At 36.9% G+C, this 21525-nt stretch overlaps 1 protein-coding gene across 2 annotated transcripts in view; it reads left to right on the forward strand.

The window, feature by feature from the left end:
- The first annotated feature begins 2290 nt into the window (after nucleotides 1-2290).
- The window catches only part of FGL1 (fibrinogen like 1), a 30874-nt gene continuing 11639 nt past the window's right edge, over nucleotides 2291-21525 (forward strand). Inside the window, exons 1-9 of one of the 2 annotated variants that reach the window (XM_056330844.1) lie at nucleotides 2291-3268; nucleotides 4866-5055; nucleotides 8123-8198; nucleotides 12400-12508; nucleotides 13786-13966; nucleotides 17301-17460; nucleotides 19537-19634; nucleotides 20554-20642; nucleotides 21202-21389. In XM_056330844.1, coding sequence (XP_056186819.1) covers nucleotides 8182-8198; nucleotides 12400-12508; nucleotides 13786-13966; nucleotides 17301-17460; nucleotides 19537-19634; nucleotides 20554-20642; nucleotides 21202-21389 — 842 coding nt within the window. In that variant the 5' untranslated portion in view covers nucleotides 2291-3268; nucleotides 4866-5055; nucleotides 8123-8181. The remainder of the gene's footprint in view (nucleotides 3269-4865; nucleotides 5056-8122; nucleotides 8199-12399; nucleotides 12509-13785; nucleotides 13967-17300; nucleotides 17461-19536; nucleotides 19635-20553; nucleotides 20643-21201; nucleotides 21390-21525) is intronic. The other variant, XM_056330854.1, reaches the window with a different exon arrangement.

The following is a 21525-nucleotide window of genomic DNA, read 5'->3' on the forward strand; positions in this document are numbered from 1 at the left end:
AAAACCTTCAATTTACTCAGACATCACAATATTGATGGAATTAGTCAGGTTGGGGTTTGGAGGGGGGTGTTTGATGGGTTTTTTTTCCCCCCTCAGGAGAAAAACAAAACCAATGTCCAAGTTACAAAACCAAACAGCATATTCCATTTAAAAATATTTCCAGTTATTATTGTTACTGTTTAACATGTAAAAGACCATTTAATTTTCATCTTGTTGGATATACAGTGCTGAATGCACAATTTCAAATATGTGATTTCATCCAGTCCTAGAATGGAATCCATTACATGTTTTCTATTTTATCCTTAGTATTACACAAGCTAAAACAAGGCACAGACGAGCATAAACAAATTTATTTGTAACAGATAGAATGAAAGTACATGTTGACAAGCACAGAGTTACCATGTGTGGTTGTACAATCTTTGACCCTGCCATATGTCTTTGTTACAGCTAGAGGTGAATTAAAAGTTTCCTGGGTAAAAATCATACACATGAGAAAAAGTAAAGTCTTATATTTTATAAATGGTGCTTAACACCTGTATTCACAGCTTATCAAAGGAAAAAACAGTGGTTCCTTGTGCTATGAAAGCTTCTTGTGTGTTTGCAACTTCTTCTGAGTCTGAAAGATGAAAGGATGATACCTTGAACATATTATCTTGTGTTTGCTGATTTTAGAATCACAGAATCATAGAATGGTTCCTTAAAGATCATCTAGTCCCAACCCCTCTGCCACAGGCAGGGGCACCTTCCACTAGACCAGGCTGCTCAAAGCCCCATCCAGCCTGGCCTTGGGCACTGCCAGGGATGGGGCATCCACAGCTGCTCTGGGAAACCTGTTCCTGTGCCTCACCACCCTCACAGGAAAGAATTTCTTCCTAATATCATCTAAATCTATGCTTTTGCAGTTTAAAATTGTTAGCCCTCCCTGATAAAAAGCCCCTCCTCATCTTTCCTGTAGGCCCCCTTTAAGGTACTGGAAGACCTCTATACAGCCTCCTTGGAGCCGTATCTTCTCCAGGCTGAACAACCCCAACTCTCCCAGCATTTCTTCACAGGAGAGCTGCTCCAGCCCCCTGATCATCTTCATGGCCCTCCTCTGGACTCACTCCAACACGTCCATGTCCTTCTTATGGTGGGGGCCCCGGAGCTCAACGCAGCACTCCAGGTGGGGTCTCACCAGAGAAGAGGGGGAGAATCACCTCCCTTGACCTGCTGGCCATGCTTCTTTTGATGCAGCCCAGGATACAACTGGTTTTCTTAGAGTATGAATTGCTGGCTCATATTTAGTTTTTCATCTAAGTCCTCCTCTGCATGTCTGCTCTCAATCCACTCCTCACAGAAGCCTGTATCCACGTCTGGAATTGCCTAAAGCTGTTGAATTTCTGTCATAAAATACCTGGGAAAGTACTCAGCTGAAAATGGTAATATAATGGAAAAAAAGACTGCTGATTTCTTGTGCTAACTATTTCTTTTATATGTCCATTTATATATAAGATGTAAGATGGATTTAATACAAATGGCTTTTTACCTTGCTTATAGGAAGTAAAAACCATCTTAATTTAGTGTAGAAGTGAGGAACAGCATTTTATCCTTTATACAAATTTTTGTCAAAAAAACCTGATAAAAGAGTAATTCATGATCCTTGTCATATTTTCCTTCACTTCTGTGCAAATTGTCCCAACAGCAGCAAATCTGAATAAGATTTCTGTGAACTGCCAGGTCTTTACTGGACATGTTAAGGTGTATGACATTTGCCAGTTTTCAATAGTGGATGTATCCAACAGGTCTAAGAAAGACCTTTCTCTCTTCCTTTTGTGCTTATATGACTTCCATTTGTATACACTTTGAGAGTCTTCTATTTAGTATGTTTATTCTTGCAAAATCATTCTGATGATGGTTAGACTGTAGAGTTCTTGAGTAATGCAGATCTTTGCCTTAATGCTGTATATATATTTTTTTTAACTGAATCACAGCCATACATTTTCACCATCTAGTCTTTGTTTAAAGACTTCGAGTGATGGAGAATCTACCTGTAGGCCTCAATAAATTGTTTAAATGGTTAATAAATCCGAGTTTAAAATGCCATGCCTTTTTTACACTTTCTAAATTCAGAGCCCATCCACTGAGTAATGATTAGAGTTGAGTCACCCTATGAACAGGTACCTCCCTCCTTGCAGAAGTCATTAGCCATAGTAAGATTCCCAGTAAAAATTACTTGCTGAATGATTTTGAGTTTTTGAATGATTCTTAGTGCAGGCTACTCATGAGAAATTTATTGCAATTATTAAATATTTGAAATTCAGAATATAAAGTTAATTAGTTGATGTAATGTAATTAGTAAAGAGAAATACTGCCTGGTAAACAGATTCTGAGCAATACACCAGAAATCATTCAGAGGAAGTGTGCAACAAGTATTAGTCTTCAAAAGGAAGTTGATGGTGTGAATATTTCTGTTGTGGAATGTAAACCTTACTGCTTTTGTTCAATATTTCTTTAAGAGTTCACTTCTTCCAGAAGTGTTCTTTTAAGCATACTCATTTATTGAACTTTTGGGGAAGAGCCAACATAGAAGGAGGGCGAACACTCAAAACAAATTGCATTTAAAACATCCTTTGATGTATTCATCTGGCTCTAAAAAGCTTATATTGAAAGTGATTTTATCTAACCAAGTCGCTGAGATCATATGCTTCTGAGCGCCTTCTAATTTAGCTAAAAATAGTGACTTACATCAAATAAGAGACTTTGTCCTTTTTCTTTCTTTGGCTTTGTCTTTACTATATTACTTTGGGGGCAGGAGTTAGCAGATTTTATTTTATCGCTTCTAACATGTAACTTCTAGTCTGAGTGATTATTTTTTTATTTCTATATCGGTTGAGTCAGTTATGCTTTCTGTATATCTCTGAAGCAGCCTAAGAGATTTAGGCTCTGATTCAGGAAAGTGCTGGAGTATATAGCTGAGTATGATGCTGACAGCAATTTCCTGGATCAGAGCAGTGAAAGGGAATGGATGATCCTTTGTTATTTTTGGTCTATTTTTATTTCAGATGTGTTGTGTTAGGCATAGAATTATCGTCTTCTTCCTATGTTGCAATTTAGTCTTGATAAACTGCAACTTCTCAGTAACATTCCTGCCCAGTGACTCATAGCAGATGTAAGCCTCAGCTCTACAGAATTTAATAGCAAAAACAATCGCTGCCTGGGAAGGGCTCTGGAATTCTTTGCATCAGCTTAAGAAGATTTAACAACTTTGAGTTCTGTCCAGAGGGTAAAGGTAAACATTTTAGGTATCTGTGGGGGAAGAAGGAAGAATATGGGGTGATTGCTATAGTTATGGTTTAAAAGTAATGTGTTTTTGAAGGCCATATAATTGGTGCAATGTTGCTAATGGTGTATGAATGTTTTAACAGGATGTAGTTATTTTGCTACGATATCTAGTTAGTTAACAAACCTCAAATTCAATTCTGTAGGTTCTAAATTTGTAATATATGGCTGTATGAACAAGGCTGCTTTTTAAGCCTAAAAGAAGATCAAATCATGAATTATTGTCCATTTTTCAGATGAGGAAAATGGGGCAATTTTTGTAACACTACCCAATAAAGCAAAATTTGTGCATGAGCTTAATCACTAAAACCAGTTTGAATTTTAAGAAAGCAAACAAAAATCTTTCAAGTAATTATTTGTCCTTTTGGCAGATTCTCTCTTATTATTGTTCAATTTATTAGCAATGCAATTCTTATTGATACTGTACAAAGAGAAATAGGTATCTGAGTTCCATCTAGTTTGCTATCTCCAGATTTCAAGGCTGACAGTTCAAAATCTTCATAGCACAGAGTTTCTCTAATGTCATCAAATCTATTTAGTAACCTGTTATTGAAAGACTTGGAAAAACATCAAATTTAGGGGAAATTTAGAAGGAAAAAGATACATTTCTAGAACTTCTATTCCGTAGTGTTGGAGAAATCTTTCCACACAGCTGTGCACGTGCACATTCCAGGTATAATCTTTGAATAATAGATGAGTAATCTCATGGATAAAATTTCAAGGTTTCACAACAATTGCCCTTAAACTTCAATTTTATTAAAACAGAAAGTGATTCTTTGTTTTTCAGCAGAGTGTTGAGGGCTTGTGTTCTCAGCCCAAAAATATTGCACTAAGTTTTTCTCTGTCATGATGTGTGAAAATTACTCCACATCTACTGTCTGAGTTTAAGATTTTCCTGGAAAGGGATCTCCCCTGCACAAATCTGGTTTTCTGTTTTGTTAAGCCAAAACAGGTGTTATAACAAAAGTCTTGGAAGTCTCTCAGATTCACTGAGAATCCATTCTTTGGATTCACTAGCATCAACACCACAAAAATATTTGCTAAGTTATGCAATTACTTTCATCTGTGACATGGATTAGAATTCACAATTTTTTTTACAGTTTTTGGAGTGAACACTTTTACTGCATTGTGTGTGAATGTTTATTGTTGGATTTTATTCTCTCCCTACATTTTTTATTTTACCCTCCACATACATTTCTGCATAATGCATTTTAAATAGCTATATAACAACCAGGGTAAATATTTAAATGAATGGAACAATTAGTTTAAGAAAAACTGACTTTCAAAGCAGTCTTCCTAGAGCAAGATTTTAAGCTTCCCTTGGACAGAACTTTAGCTTTACATACTACCAAAGAACATGGATGTACACTTTCAGAGAACTGTTAGTAATACAAACTTTTCTGAAACTTTTTGAGACATGTGGAAAACTAAGTAAAGAGTTACCCATATTAATTCCAAGACCGAACCTGCTGATTCAGTTAGTGTATGCAAAGCGCTTTGAGCATATATGGGGCTTGATCCTATATACCACTTTTCTTCCACTGTAGGGTTGACAGCTCAGCGAATCTCATGCCACTGCAACTGTGGGATCAGATAAACTATGGGAGTTTATACCTGCTGAGAAATTGACTCAAAGGTACAAGGTACTGCCCCTTCCAGGATCAGCACTGCTCACTGTCTTCTGCCTTGTCTGGGTCTCCCTGCTGGGCAGCGACAGAAGCAGAGAAACGCTGTTAGGTCAGCCATTTCCTTTCAGAGCTTGAGTTTTCGTGCCTCAGCCTAGTCTTCGTGACCTTTCTCCATTTTTGGGAGGACAACAGCACAAAGAGTTTGGTCCCCCCAACTCTTGTTCCTTCTTCAGGTCCACGCTGTTTTTTTTCCTGTGTCCTCTCTGTTTCAGTGTCTTCCCTGTTTCTGACTGACACTGCTAAATGGAGCTCTTGATCTCCCTGTTTATATGCCTTTTAATTCTCTTACAATAATAGTGAGCTCATGTTGTGAGTGACTACACTATCAATAATCCATCTTGAGTTTACTGTCCAGCTTCCTTTCTGAAAAATTAAACTCCAGTATTAAAATATCTTGAGCAATGTATTTAAATCAAGACATTTAAAATTTTATTTATGAGAGTATTCCTATATTTCGATATCTTTTGAGCATACCTTGGTTCAGTGCTAAAGCTGATATATGCAAAGCTGTCTTCCAAATGCCGCCCTTCTGAAGTTCCCCACAACAGCAACATGCTTTAGAAAGAGGCACCCTTTAAATAGAAAGGTGACTTCATCTGGAGATGACAGACCAAACCAACTGCACACTGCACTCCTCAGCTCTTCATTCCTTTTGTGCAGCTTGCTCATAGTAGCTCACACATGCTGTAAGGGATGTGCTCTACCTTGATTGTGCCTGATAATCTTCTATTTCTTTTTTTTTTCCCCGACATAAATTTATCTGAATAGTATACAACATTTACTTGATAGTCTTTTTTTAAAAAATAAGAAGACTGTAGCTGTAAACTGTGCAACCCTTTGAAGATCGACTGCACTATTCAGGCATTCACAGTCAGTGAAATTATGATAGAACAGTTTGAGTATTAAGACTAATGTAGAGGGAGAACAGTGTGCTTTTATAAGGAAAATAACAGAGAATGAAGCAAAACAGTTAAATATGAATCTTCCAGTGAAAAAATATAGTCCCTTCTGTCATAGAAAACATATTTAAGATATGCATGGAGTCAGGACAGCAATTATCAGAGATAGATCATTTGCAGATTGTCCAGATAGCTAATGTACTCTTTGTTCACTCCTCTCACAGTGTCATTGCAACAGATGGCAACAGCTGCTTTCAAAACAGTGGTGGCTGCAATAGCCTTAATTACTACTGTAGTAAAGTGAAAGTGCATGTTTTATCATGGCAGAAATCTAAATAACAATTCAATGCCAGGCAATTCTTGTGGATTCCCTCCTCCCTTCATTTTTTAAGGCTAAAATTCATAGGATTCACCACTTCAAACAGCAGCAGAACCTGTTGCATTGAATTATGGAAAAGTTTCTAATTCAAATTATATAACATTTATTTGGTTAGCATAAAGAAAAACAACTTAAATTCAGAAACTTTATGGTTTAGAAGTAACTTAGCCTAAGATTTTCAGTTCACACTTTCTACTCAAGAAACATTCTATAGGTAATGTTTTGGAATCCTTTGGAATCCTTATAGATAGACATCAGCTTAGTATAGTGATTTGCAGCTTAATGGTAGATGTTGTGTATGTCTAAAATGCTTAAAAAAACCTTCTGAGCTGTCTGTGACATGAGTCAGTGGATATGGAGTACCTTCAACACCTTGTCCCTGCATCGGTCCAGTGCAAGAAGTGGTATAACAAGCTTTATACAGATACACTTGGGCCTCACAACTCAATGCTTTCAAATATGATGCTTTCAAACAAGCAAAACTCAGAACTAAAAATAAAACCAAGGTTGCTTACTTAAATAAGATAACTGTAATTTTAAAAAGCATCCTAAGTATTTCATAGGTAGGTGTTGAAAACCTGAAATTTGGCTGGGCTGTAATTAGTACTCTTGCATGAGGTTTTCAGAGACTGGTGAAAATAAAGTTGGACTTGTCCAATCTTAGAACTAAACAACTTACTTAAGCACCTTGCTTATCTTTGCACAGTGAAAAGCACAGTCTGCCAAAGTTCCGCAGGTCTATATTAATTCCTGTAGAAACATGAGTGGAAATTTCCATAAAGTTGGTGTTTCAATAAGCACATGCTGACGTTGAATCATTAATCTCTATTAGAGGTCTTATGCTTTGTCTACCCAGAAATGTTTTAACATGTAGTTAGCTGATTTAGTTTAGTAAGTAGAAAAAGCAGAGTGGACACATATTTTGGTTTAAACAAGCATTAGCATATGCTCAATGAAAATATTTTAAGTTAAAAAAAAAGAAACATTCCTCAGTTGATAGCTTGCAGCAGTTTAACTAATCAACTTAGAATTGGTTCATGTATAACCTATGTAAATGTTTTAGTAATTAAAGGCCTTGGTTTCTCATCTGTGAGCTGAAAAGCACACATCTACCTAACAGAAAATTGTGAAGGTATATCAGCTCATTTTATAGGGCAGTGAGATACAATGGTGGTTGTTTTGGCATATAAAATAATTTTCACATGTCATAATGGCATTTAAAATGCTGTGGTTCATACAGTACAAAATATGCATAGCCGTCCATTGAAAGATGCCATCCTTGTCACCGTTAGAATGAAAGCTGATAACTATTATGCATTTTTCCCCAGAGTTCCTCTCTAATAGTAAGATTATCTCCATCCTCTCCTGACATAGAAAGGTTGCACAAATCTTCTTTAGTTCAAGGACAACTAGCCCAGTTTAGATTTTAATTACTTGAATATAAGAGAGAGCTTTCTCCCAACTTCAAAGGACCAACAAGGAATATTGCCCTGCTCTCCAGAGCATTTTAAATGCTATTTTGCTTTTAGCTTGTTTTACAATAAAATGTGTGGGTTTGAATCGTGAATAGCTGTCCTAAAATACATGGAGAGCTCTGATACAAAGTGGCCTAAAGGATAGATTCTGTTTTCACTAGGATTTGAAGTTGTACTTGATCAGACTATTTTAGACATTTGTAATGAAGCCTAAATATACATTATATTTATAACATGTAGGAAAATAATTATAGGTTAAATAGTTTATTTCAAGTAAAATTTAAGATGTCAGGTGGTCAGGTGTAAATATTTAGTTTTAATGTTTATGTTAACTAGTATTTCATTTGTTCCTCTACTTTACAGCTTCCAAAGAATGAAGATTTTGGTAATGATTGATTTTGTCCTTGCAGCTAGCTTGATGGATGTCACTGGCAGCTCTGTAAGTTCTAGTAATTAAATCTGCCTCTAGAGTTTCTTCTAAATATTTTATACCTTGTCCTCCATAGTGCTTACAATGTATTTCAGCTACATGGGATGCCAAAACTTTTGATGGAAAAGATTAGAATTCAGAACAAACCTGAAAGACTGGGGAAATAACCTCAAACGGTGTTCAGTGGGGACAAGTTTCCAATAAGGAAAAAGGAAACAAATGCATAAATATACAATGGAAGAAAAATGACTGGGCAATAGCACTGAAGAAAGCAATCCAGTCAGTTTGTTACTGGATCCAACATTAGATAAGAGGTGATAGAATATCTTTGCTAAAAAAGGTAACACATGATGCATTAACAGGTACATTGTACAAAAGAAACACAGAAGAGTTATACTACCATTCAGGGAGAATGCTAACTCAGAATAACACCTTTAGTTCTAAGCAGTGTACCTACAGAAAGGCAAAACCCAGGAACTCCTAAAGCAGTGGCTACAGCAGTAGTATTTCTGGTCATTGACACTCATAATGAAGAATGTTTCTATCCTTTTCTACCTTGTCCACTTGCCATACAACTTCTTCTCAAATAACATCTTGTTCCCCTGTTACTATGTTATAATTCAAACTCAGAAACAACAATCAAAGCTCCTTCATTTCTAGCTCCCAAACCTGCTATGTATTCTGCCACTCCAACAAAAACCCTAACACAATCACACTTAACTGCTTAAAATATTTTTAACCTCACCAGTCTTGTACTGCTTGTCTTTGCTGTCCTTCCTAGTTTGATATTCAGGTCCTAACTAGCAGGGACCTGGGAGACTAAGTTGTTGATTCATATTGCCTAGGTGGAAGTGGTTGCCGAATTTACAACTGGGTAAGCATCAGTTTGTGGCTTACATTATCTTACAGAAGCCTTTTTTTCACGTAAGTAGCTTTTTAGGGGCAGAACAGGAGGCACCTGCCCCTCCACTTCTGCTCAGCAGAGAAAGATCTTACTAATTTTTATAGAAGCCTACTGAGAAAAAGGCGTTACAATGAAATGCAGTTGCTTTCTTTTGATTTTTTCATTTGGAATTTTAGGGGCTTTAGCTGACCCTGTGACAAAAAAATGGGAACATTCTGAAATTTTTCTCTAAGTTTTCACATTTAAATCTCATTAAAACACTAATCTTAATCGAGATTTTTTGGAGCTTATTTAAACTCTAAAAATACAGGAAATAACACCTCAAGTAAAAATTTTGTGCTTTTATAGTTTTCATAAAGTATTCTGAGTAATTTATAGCATCAATTTTAATGGAAGGTCACTAGCTACTAAGTAATTCACACAATAATGAAGTAAAGATTGTGAATGAACATTAATTGCAGCAGCTGGTTAAATATGTGACTGCATGTCCAAGAGCAGAGATGTCAGCAGTTGTTAGGTAATTGCTTCTCAATGTGGAGTTCAAGCAGTTGCTTCACTGAAACAGACAGAACAGGTTATGTTCAGTCTGGTTTCAATTAGCGGGCACTACTGTCCACTGGAGACTAACAATCAAATTCACATTTTATTGAGTATTTCAACATTTTAATAGTTTAACTTCCGTCTGTATCTAACAAAAGGAATAGCAATATGTTATAGCTGCTAACTATTATAACCCTAAGTTACGTTCTGTTTCTATATTACTCTAGCTGTACACTGGTTTAATTCCAGTGTTAAATAAAACAAAGTAACAAAAGAGTTACTCTGTGAAAAAGTGTAGTAGTGCATTCAAAGAACAGCCTGGTAACCTGCAGATCTAAAAGCCACATCAATCCACCCTGAAGTTACGCAGCTAACTTGTGATTGTCCCATGGGAAAAACAGGTGTGGAATTCCAAATACGAGGATTGTGGTATTGCCGTCTGCCATCCAGCAGCGAAGTGTGATGGGATTTGTCTGGAGTTGACAGAAAGAGACATCAATGAGGAAGCTAGAGTCAGGGAGAGCAAGCCAAGTATCAGATAGCAGTACTTTTCATATGTATGCTACTTTCAAAACTCATTTCTGCTCACTCTTTTTATGGTGTACTTATTTAGGATGGCTGGTGATTTCTTGATCGTCACTTGCACTGTGAGCTTAAGTCCTTTTCATCAGGAAATTGTGAAGTGTAGTGTAGCTGTATTACCGTTCCCCCATAACGAGTGTATTGTCTGTAAAGCAGATGAGAATCAGCTCCGTGTTAGTTTTTCATGTTCATGAATTAATGCATAATTTTTAAGCAAACAAAAAGAAAAGATCAAATTAAATGCAAAGTTAAGAATAGTATTTAGAGACATAGCCTGTTGCAGACTTGTGTTTAATTTGATTCAAAGGAAAGCACCTCTTATGGTGGTATATGAAGTACTGTCTTACTGAATTTAGATACTAACCTTTCCTAAGGCGCAATAACATTTTTTGAGAAGTTCTGTACTTTTGCTATATAATTTAATTGCAGTAGGAGAATGGCTTTAGCAGTACGAATAGGTGAATTGATAGATGCATTTTCACTGCACCTGAAAGAAACACACTTAGCTGCCTGCAGCTGCCTCTCAAATGTGCAGACTCGAGTTCCCTCCAGAATTGAAAGTAGCTTTTCATGGCTCAAACCTTGCAGTGTTAAAGAGACCACTCACCTCAAGTCTTGCTTAAGAAATTGCAAGGGCCTGGCAACAGGGGCCGCCGTTTGCAGCGTTACTCAGGTCTTTCCTATTGTATTTTACCGTGTTCTTCAAGGTTGTGAGCACTGAGTTAAGACTGATAGAAGCTAACCTTCTCAATAAACAAACGCTGCAGTAAAACTGGTAAGTGTGGCATGTTGGCCTCTTTATCACTCTTAATATAACTAGGAGTGATATTTGGTCTGACTGTTAACATGGACTTTTTTGAAAGCTTTATTTCTATAGTTAGCATCAGCTCATCAGGTTGAGCTTGGAAATATTTTTTTTTTTAATTTTATATTCACTATTTCTCAACCCACCTATGCAGCTTTCTGGTTATCCATAATTTTCTGTATGTTCTCAGAACTAGTCTGAGAATTTGCAAAGACCTGTCAAGGAAGCCTCTTCTTAATTTCCCAGTTCAACTCAGCTTTTGTGAAGGGTTTATATGAAGCTGCAGATAGAAGTTGAGACAACCATCCTAGGACTGCATAATAGTGCATCCTTTCTTTGTAATATGCAATGTCACACATTAACTAGTGCTTATGGTCAAATAACATCCCTCTAAGCCACTGTAGAAAGTTTGTCCCTGTATGTGCATCTATTTTAAATATTGTCTTTCTTGTTTCCAGCTAGAAGAAAAGGAGGGTATGCTAGGGTTCTTGTATAGCCATCAACAACTGGAAAAGATTTTCAAGGGAGTGTTCTTAAATAAGATGGGACTCCAGGGATATTGGGTCATTGGCTACTTTGTTTATTCTTCTAAAAATGTTAGTGTTTGGTAAAGATGCTTCTTACTTTACAGCTCCTCCTTGTGGTCAAGCATCTTAATGGCCTCTCAGGACCTAGTAGCGAGCAGTTGGAGTCTGCAGACACATCTGCTGTCAAAGCAGCCTGACAGGACAGCCCGAACCCAGAGAGGCAGCCAAACCTTTTCCTCTCGAACATGTCACTGACAAACTGCCTAGTCCTGCCACATGTATATTCCCCATTCCTTTATTCCACTATGTATATTAGAATGCAGTTAAGTATGAATTAAAGCAAGCATCTGATACACTTCAGAAATAGTTAAAGCAGAGGCCTGTATTCAGGATTGTTCTGCAAAGTCTGATCATCAAATTTTTCAGTGTGACTAAATATCACAAGCAAATGGAACATAATGTCTAGGAACCATTTTACTGAATTCATGGACATAGATTTTTTTATCTTCAAATATTGTCTTGAAATGTTTCTAGTTCTTTTGTCTATTTGTTGAAAGTGAATTGCATCCTCTAGTGAAAAACCAAAGGGGCCTGCGACACTTACTTCTATCAGAAATAACAAGTCATAGTCATGACATAGTTTATAAGGATGTTCCTTGACAGCAGCGGAAGCGCCTCTGCTTTTTAACTAGTACCACAAATTAATTATGAAAAAAACCCTGCATGTAAGTAGAATAATAAAATGCAGATTCTAATTAATAGTGTTAGTTTCATTCACAAAGTTTATTCTTGGAGTTGTGAATGGTACTGCAAGCAAGTCAGTCTAACCAGAACTGTATTTGTGCTGCATAGAAACTTACAGAATGGTATCAGCCTTCCAGACAGAAGAAATAAAATAAATAAATCACTGCAGCAAGAAAGTGACAAGAAACATTTTGGTGTGAGTGTTCATGGAAAACAGGTGAGGTCTGAGCCTGATACAAATGAAAGTATGTGGATGGTAGTGGAGGTGCACATCAGTATGCTACTTTAGATTTCTCCCTAGTTTAGTGTGCTAGGGCGATGTTCTAAGATACCATCTCTTCCATAGGGATGGCAAATGTTACAGATCTGCACCCTTAGCTTGTGTAAATAATGTTGCCTTGCGAATAAGGTTGCACCAATTCAGAACTACCGCATATTTGATCTTGCATATCAGATTTCCAAAAGGTTGCCCTCTGATTTTACTTTTACAGTGCTAGTTGTGCTCTTGTGCAAGCATCATAGCTACTAAACTCTGCTCATTCACAATTGCAGACACAATGTTACTGATACAAAACCTCATGTCGCATTTATAAAATGTATCATAAAACTCCAAAGGCTTTTCTCCCCCATGTTGAAATCAGATTCGTTTAATATCTATTTGAACTGTACAGGCTGTTTTAGTTTAAGCTCCCTAGATTGGGTTCTATTCACTGTGGCTATTTCACCATAGTCATTAATCTAAAAACAATTATTTGTTGCTCAGTGTACATTCAGCATGTCAGAATTTGGAACAGTTATTCCAGCTCTCTTGTCAGAATCTCCACACTTCTCACTGACTCTGCATGGCAAAATTAAGTGTACAAGTTACAGCACAATATTGACTTCAAGTTTTTAACTTCTGTTTTTCATGCATATTCGCAGCTCCTTGGGACTATTTATTTCAGCATGCCAAAAATGAGCTTAAAACTTTACAGTATTCGTGTTCACAATGTTAAGATTTATCATAAGAAGTATGTAATCTAAAAGCATTTGAAAAATGCATAATGAAGTCGAAAATGTATCAGTGTGGACTGCATTTCTTTAAAATTCTGGAATTTAGAACCTTCACAATGTTAGTAGCAGGCCTCACTGGACAGCAAATCTCTGTACACAGCAGGTGACAGAGAATAAGCAATCTTTTTGATAGGGTCTGTACTATTGTGTTTTTCCCTAAGTCCCCTCTGCATGTTTGCAGTAAGAGTTGGTAGTTTAGCCACTAAAGAGATGGCCTCTTTGCAAGGCAGCTGTATGTTTCGACACTGGGTGATATATGAAATAATTTCAAATAGAGGTAGCAATTGTGGTGGAAGTCAACATAGTGTCTGTAGGAAATTGTGACCAAAATGTTTTGTTCAAGTTAAATACTATTTATGACTTGTTTAGTTGGTTTTTTTGTGTCACATGTTAAATGTGACAAAAAAATTTGTTGATTTTACAATATGTTTTTCTCTCTAGGATGTACAGAACTGTTTTCAAGAGCAGATAAAACTTCAGGGCCAAGTCAGGCTTCTGGAACATCGTGTGGAACAGCAGCAGTTAAAAATTACACAGCTTTTAGAGAAGAAAGAGATTCAGTACAGTGACAGAGGAGATGAAAACAGTGTCATTGACTTGGAAGGAAAAAGACAGTATTCAGGTTAGAAATGAAACCATTCTTTCAATCTCCATTCATTGCAATGATACCCAGAAGCTTTAGCACAATTGGGCCCATTGACTTATTGTTTTAAAAGCTCAAAGAAAATTGTTTAAAACACAGTGTTCAGCTTTCACCTAGGCCTGCTGCTGCAGGGAGAAATTGTTAATGACAGACGGTATAAATCCAATAATAATTGAAGCAGTTTATTGATTTATTAATAGCACATAATTAAAAAAACAATCTGTGAACAATAAATTCAGAATAAATATCAGCAATACAACAGATAAAAGCCAATAATAGGCATTTACAAAATGTTAATAAACAATTACAGATTTCTAAATACCCTTCTTTAACTAATCTCAAAAGGTTCTAACCCACAGGGTCGGTTCACATTCACAGAGTCATGTGGCTTACAAGCACGCACCAACTCTGTTGAAATCTGTAAGGTCCCTGAGACATCTGTATTTATACACATAAGCCTGACATAATGACATCTGCATCTCATTTTAATAATACTCTGTTATGTTGCACCATTTTCATAGAATCATAGAAGCATAGAATCATTTAAGTTGGAAAAGACTTTTGAGATCATCAAGTCCAACTGTTAACCCAGAACTGCCAAGTCCACCACTAAACCATGCCTCCAAGTACCACAACTACACCTTTTTTGAACACTTCCAGGAATGGTGATTCCACCATGTCCCTGGGAAGCCTGTTCCAATGCCTGACCACCCTTTCAGAAAAAAGAAATTTTTCTTAATATCCAATCTAAACCTCCCCTAGTGCAACTTGAGGCACTTTCCTCTTGTCCTATCACTTGTAACCTGGGAAAAGGGACCTACCCCCACCTGCCTACAACCTCCCTTCAGGTAGTTGTAGAGAGCAGTAAGGTCCTCCCTGATTCTCCCTCTCTCCAGACTAAATAGCCCCAGATCCCTCCATTGTTCCTCATAACACTTGTGCTCCAGACCCTTCACCAGCTTTGTTGCCCTTCTCTGGACATGGTCCAGCATCTCAATGTCTTTCTTGTAGTGAGGGGCCCAAAACTGAGCATAGTATTCAAGGTGTGGCTTCACCAGTGCTGAGTACAGGGGGACAATCACATCCCTAGTCCTGCTGGTCACACCATTTCTGGTACAAGCCAGGATGCTGTTGGCCTTCTTGGCCACCTGGGCACACTGCTGGCTCATGTTCAGCCATCTGTCAGCCAGCACCCCCAGGACCTTTTCCCCCCGGCAGCTTTCCAGCCACTCTGCCCCAAGACTGTAACGTTGCGTGGGGTTGTTGTGACCCAAATGCAGGACCTGGCAATTCTGGTTGAACCTCATACACTTGGCCTTGGCTCATTGGTCCAGCCTGTTCAGATCGCTCTGTAGAGCCTTCTGACCCTCAAGCAGATCAACATTTTGACTTAGTTAGGTTCAGCTCAGGACATCACAGCTTCTAAAGTACTGGTTTTAAGTTGTTTTTGTAATCTCGCCAGCGTTCGGGGGTGGTGAACCGGTCGCTCTGCACTGGAAGAAGGCTGTGTGTTAGTTTGTAGTAGCTGGAGTGAGGCCCAAACTCTTAAAATAATAAAACACCACCCAAACCAACAGTTGGATTGAAAATACAATTTGAGAGTCTGATTCTTGGATGGTGTTGATTTTTATTTGTCCAGTGCTAGAGAGTCTAAACTTCTATAACTTTCAATAGCATTGTTTGAATATGCTTGTAGTGTTCATGATGCTGGAAGAAATCACAACATATAACAAGGCATCAAATATAATAAAGCACCATTAAAATAAAAATAAAAGCAGTTGTACATCTGACTTTAAATTTTAACTGTATATTAATTTATGTATTCAGCATCATGGGATACTTTCTTTTATGATTATGGTTGACACATTTGTTATTAGAAAAAACTATTAAACCCACATTTAGCTGAAAGGTATTTGTCCTTTCTTAGCATATGTCTCAGTTTATTTTCTTAAACTGTGATTCTATATAACAGATTTAAGTTGTTCAAGTTTCCGATTTTTTTCCCATTATTTTTTCACTGTCCTTGTAGCTTGGAAAATGCTTTTCCCTGTTGATACTGCATTATTTTATTCAAACTACAATAGCATTTCAATGTCAACAGAGCTGGATAATTTGGGGTTAGATAGGGAGGGAGAAATTCCACATTAAATACACCTGCTAAAAATTAAAATATGCTTACGTGTTCTGCTAACCTACTAAGAAAATAACAGACAAGAAAAGCTATTTTCCATAAGTTAATCAAACATTCTCTAGAAAGACCACTCAGCTGTTATTTAAATAATGTTTTCTATTCAAGTTTATTCAAATCCTGGCATTTCTGTTTGTTTCAGTATAAAGTGTTTATTTTCTATGTCTAATCTTCACTGACACTTTCACTGAGAAGAAATAAAATAGTTCAGAAAGTTCCAAACTTGCCTGGAAGTTCAGCCAGCACGTTCATAAATGTTTCAGGGAAAATCTTACAGTTAATCATCCCTACCTTTGCCAGGAAAAACAGAAATATTGAAAATTATACGTCTTTCCTGTATGACTACTTGATGGTAGACTGCATATAAAAAAAGAACCACTTTCATTTCTTAAGTCCTAGGGGGAAAAAATATAAGATTATACAATTACATCGCTGTTATATTTTCATGAGCTCTGAATTTTGTCATTGCTCTAAATGCTGATTAGTCATTAAGGCCAATGCAGTTGAGACCGTAAACGGTATTAAGTCAAGGTGGTATCATTTTACACATACATTGCACTTTTTGGGGGTAGTCTTCTATATGTTTTTGTACCTGTTTGGTACAATGGACAAGAGTATGAGGTCCAGCAACTGTTTCCCTTTTTTGACACTGCAGGTTCCATACTCTTGGTTTTGGCAGTTCTCTGTGGACTTTCTGGACATAGAAGTACATGTTTATTTTCAAAGATTACTGTGTGGTTTGTATATAGAGAAATTATAAGATTGTAACAGGATTCTAATGTGGATGATACCCTTTTAAATTAAAAGCGACACCACTTAAACCAGAGGAGTTATTTTGCTAGTCAATGAAAACAAAAATGATAATACTTTATGGTGGAAAAAAGATTTTTTTAAAGAAACGTCAAAATAATACCAGCTCAATAAAGTTTTAAAGCAATACAAACACAAGAAAATGCCCAACAGTCATAGAAATGTGTTTGCAGAGGTTATTTATTTTGTATTAGCCTGGTTCATACGCGATTCTTACGTGACATGACTTGATTTCTGTTACTGACTTGATTTCTGATTTTGTCAGTAAGTGTAAGACTAAAAAACACTGATGTCCAATGAATGTTTTGTGAGCAGATTGTGCAGAAATCTACAATGACGGCCATAAGCAAAGTGGATTTTATAAGATGAAACCTATCCAGAGTCCTACTGAATTCCTTGCCTTCTGTGACATGTCTGAAGGGGGTGGTTGGACTGTTTTTCAGAGACGTTCTGATGGGAGCCAGAATTTTGATAGGTAGGTACTAGACTTAGTCATTAAAATTGGAAACAAAGTGCAGAAACGTTAAACCAGATGCGGCGAAGTTAAATCTTAACTTTAGAATTACATAAGTTGTTATCCCAGATAAAAGGGAGGAATGGTTATTCTGTGGGATGGCCTCCAGATGAGATACTGCTTCTGACTCTGGCTGTCTTCGGGGAGACATCTCTTCTAGTCTTTTTTTAACAGCTTGTGCATTTTATGTGAGGACGCTTCAATGTCAAATGCATTAACAATTGTTGGAGCAAGAACTCTTAATGACAAGTAAAGGACTGCCTTGTCTTTTGCAAACGGTAAAAATGTAAAAAACTAAAAAGGTAAGCAATCTGCTTGAATCATCAGCAAGCAAGTTTCAAAGAAGCCCACTACGTGGTAATTTGTAGCTTATGGTAAAATGCCTTCAGGAAAGGTAAGATGGGGAGAACTTGATTTGTAAATACCTAACCTCCTTGCCTTTGCCAAGACGCAAGTGTTTTTTTGGGAAATGTCCAGAAGTGACATTTTTGGTGCTGTGAGACTTGAATATAAAAAAACCCCAGATATCTACAGATATGAGAAGCAACAAGAAGGATTTTAGAACCTCTGCTTTGCCCAATTAGCTTTTCATGTATCTGCATCCTTCTGTGGAGTTCTCTTACCTGTGTTTATAATTACTGCAGCTAACTTGACAACACCCCTGTGAAATACAGAAGCGATCTCCAGAGAGGATGAAAAACTGCAATCCAGCCAAGAAAACTTTGCTATTTTTATTTTATAAAATATGGTCAGACAAACTACATTTAAAATTGTTAACCACCACACACAATTCATTCTTCTCCTTTGCCAGAGGCTACCAGCTACCTGAGTAGCAGGTGCTGCTTTTCTCTTATGACTGCCTGTCCCCAGCCTAATACCTTCAGCCATTCATTGGTCAAAGTATGGTTGCTTCTCATCAAGGAAATAGATTCTATTTTTGTCCCCATTAGAACACGTAATGAAACCAAACCCACTGAGAAAGTGTTTTAAAGCCACTGTAGGCAGGGAAAAGATTCAATTTTTTCAGTATACACTGAAATATATTCTTGAAACTATGCATCAGTATGAGTTCCAAAATTGTTAGAATCAGTCAATAAGTCAAAAATGGAAATGGCTAGCTAACACCTCAGTTTACAAAATGATATATCTAGCTGCAGGAGTTTCACAGCTTAATCAAATCATGGAAAATAAAGAAACAATGCTTGTGATACACCTACACATTCACTTAGATCCCCTGGATTTAACCAGGAAAAATGTTTTAACTTTGGGTAAATTGTCCTATACCAGAGATGGGACTGAGCTAATGTGTTTTCTTCTGGTCTTAAGATTTGTTAAACTTAAACCCCTTTGAATGTACCTCTTAGGACTACTCTTTGGACGGTGATTCAGTGACCAGTTTAGTGTGGGATTCAGCTTTTCACATGTCAGAAACAGAAACCATTCTGTGAAGATCAATAATATATATAAGATAATAAAGTCTAAAATATTTTCTTATTAATGTTCAGATATATAATGAACCTACAGAGTCCAGCAGAGAACTACCAAGATGATCAAGGGCTGGAGCACTTGCCCTGTGAGAACAGGCTCAGGCTTGGAGTTAAGCAGAACTCAGTAGCAGCCTGCCTGTACCTACAAGGAGGTCACTAAGAAAACAGAGCACTTTGAGAGCACGTTGAGTAAACAGGCTCTTTACAGTGGTGTCTGGTGGGAGAATAAGAGACAAAGTACATAATTTGAAATAAGAGAGGTTCAGACTATATATAAGGAAAAACTTTTTCACCATGAGAGCTGTCAGCAGGTTGCCCAAAGAAGATACACGGTCTCCATCCTTGGAGGTTTTCAAGATCTAGCTGGACAAACCCTGAGCAACCTGGTCTGATCTCATGGCTGATTCTGCCTTGAGCAGGACATTGGACTAGATTACTTCCTGAGGTTCCTTCCATTTTGAATTATTCTTTGATCTATGATTGTATGATAAAATAAACATCCCAGCAAACTTGCTTTTTTTGCTAAATTAGTAATTTATATTCTTTGCAGAGTCTGGACTGACTATGAAGAAGGCTTTGGAAATTTTGTTTTGACAAATGGTGAATATTGGCTTGGAAATAAAAATCTTCATTATTTGACTAATCAAGGTAAGATTTATATTATAACAATAGTCTTCTATTGTTTCTGTTTCTTTGCTCTTTCTGGGCCATTTTTTGTTACCCTTTTTGTTATCATAAATCCTGAGTTCTGTTGTTGCTTATCGTGGACTTCTCCAAGTTTCAGAACAAAACACACTTGAATATATGTTTTCCAACAAAAGGCTGAAAACTGTCATTGAGCCAATGGCATGCAGGGAGCCCCCGCAAAACAGGGAAGGGTAGACAGAAGCATACAAAAGAATTGTCTCTACCCACTTCACAGTGAGCATCACTAACAGCCCAGTCAGGTAGCATGCTGTGCCAATTCATTTAGTCAGGGCTTTACATGGCTGCATAGGCTATTACATGAAGGTAAATCTAGTCCTGTCTTAGAAAGCTATTTTCGTCTAATAGTCACTCAATCTACTGCAAACTTCTGCTTTGCTGTAGAATGCTGCATATGCAAAACTTACCCATTGACTTGGCCAGCTAATTCATACGGAAATCAATGCCAGCATGACGTGGTCCTGGTTTAACTCTTTTATCTTGAGAGTATAAAAATCTAAATTTTTAGCTGTATGCTTATTGATTGATTCTCACTACGACCTCATTACCACCTCAAATAACTTACTAAAATATAAAGCCCATAAGGCCACTTTTTTAGACTTTTTTTGTCTACACTTGAAAATCTGTATTGGAATAATTCTAAAATTTTCTAAGCTGAATCAGTTGAATAAAGATAATTAATAGCAAGATATACTTTAATATGCATAAAGAAAGACAACAGAAACCCATAAAATATGCTGATGATAGAGATCAGACTCGTTATAAAAACATAGTATTTTAATTTCCTGCTGTATTGTTCTGTTCTGAAAAGTAGTGAGATAGGCTAGTTTAACTAAAATAATGTGTTTTGTTATTTCTTAAGGGAACTATACTTTAAGAATAGATCTAACTGATTTTGAGGGAGAACGGCGTTTTGCACAATATGCAAGATTCAGCGTTGCAGGTGAAGAGGTAATGAAATATTAAATAATGACTAGAGGTTTTAATGTAAATATGGATTCTGTAGACATACAATAAACACACAGGTTCTCTAATTTTCATAAAGGTTTGTGTAGAACCTTTTTTTTTCTTACACATTTGTAATTTTCAAATATGTAATAGCAGTGGTTTACATTGATACATCAATTTCACACTTTCTGTAAGATGTATGAATCATTTGGTTTAGCAGCCATGGATAAAAGCTGGTTTTTTGTATTTTTGTTGCGATAACCAACAATAATGGTACATGATATTCTGATCTGTTAACTAACTGTGCTAACTAATATTGTTTTTATGTCATTTATACATAAGGTTATTGACAAATTTTACCCTTGCTAACCATCTTTACACTCCTTCATTATCTAGTACACAGTGTTTAAGTGGCATGACATTTCTGAGTGTAAAAATAGTAGCAAATGGAACAGCTTTGTTTCCACTTTGTGGTTTCACTCTCTGACATGCTAAAGGCTAAAGACACATTGGAATTATTATTTTTTTTTCTGTTTTTTCCTTTCTTCACATTTTTCATTAGCATTCTTATGAGATGAATTGTGGAGAATACTCTGGTACAGCTGGTGATTCTCTTACTGGTGGATTTCATCCTGAAGTAAAATGGTGGGCTGACCATCGAGGAATGAAATTCAGTACTAGAGACAGGGATAATGACAACTATGAAGGGAACTGTGCTGAAGAGGAAAAGGCTGGCTGGTGGTTTAACAGGTCAGGTATTTTGATCTTATATCAGTATTGTCACCTATTCTGCTTCATGCATACAATAATAATATATGGTAGAAGGTAGGACTGGCATTGTTTATTATATTTGCCGTCTGCCCTTGACCTCTACCAGAGATCTCAG

The sequence above is a fragment of the Falco biarmicus genome, chromosome 1, assembly GCF_023638135.1.
Source record: "Falco biarmicus isolate bFalBia1 chromosome 1, bFalBia1.pri, whole genome shotgun sequence".
In the NCBI taxonomy this organism is placed as follows: Eukaryota; Metazoa; Chordata; class Aves; order Falconiformes; family Falconidae; genus Falco; species Falco biarmicus.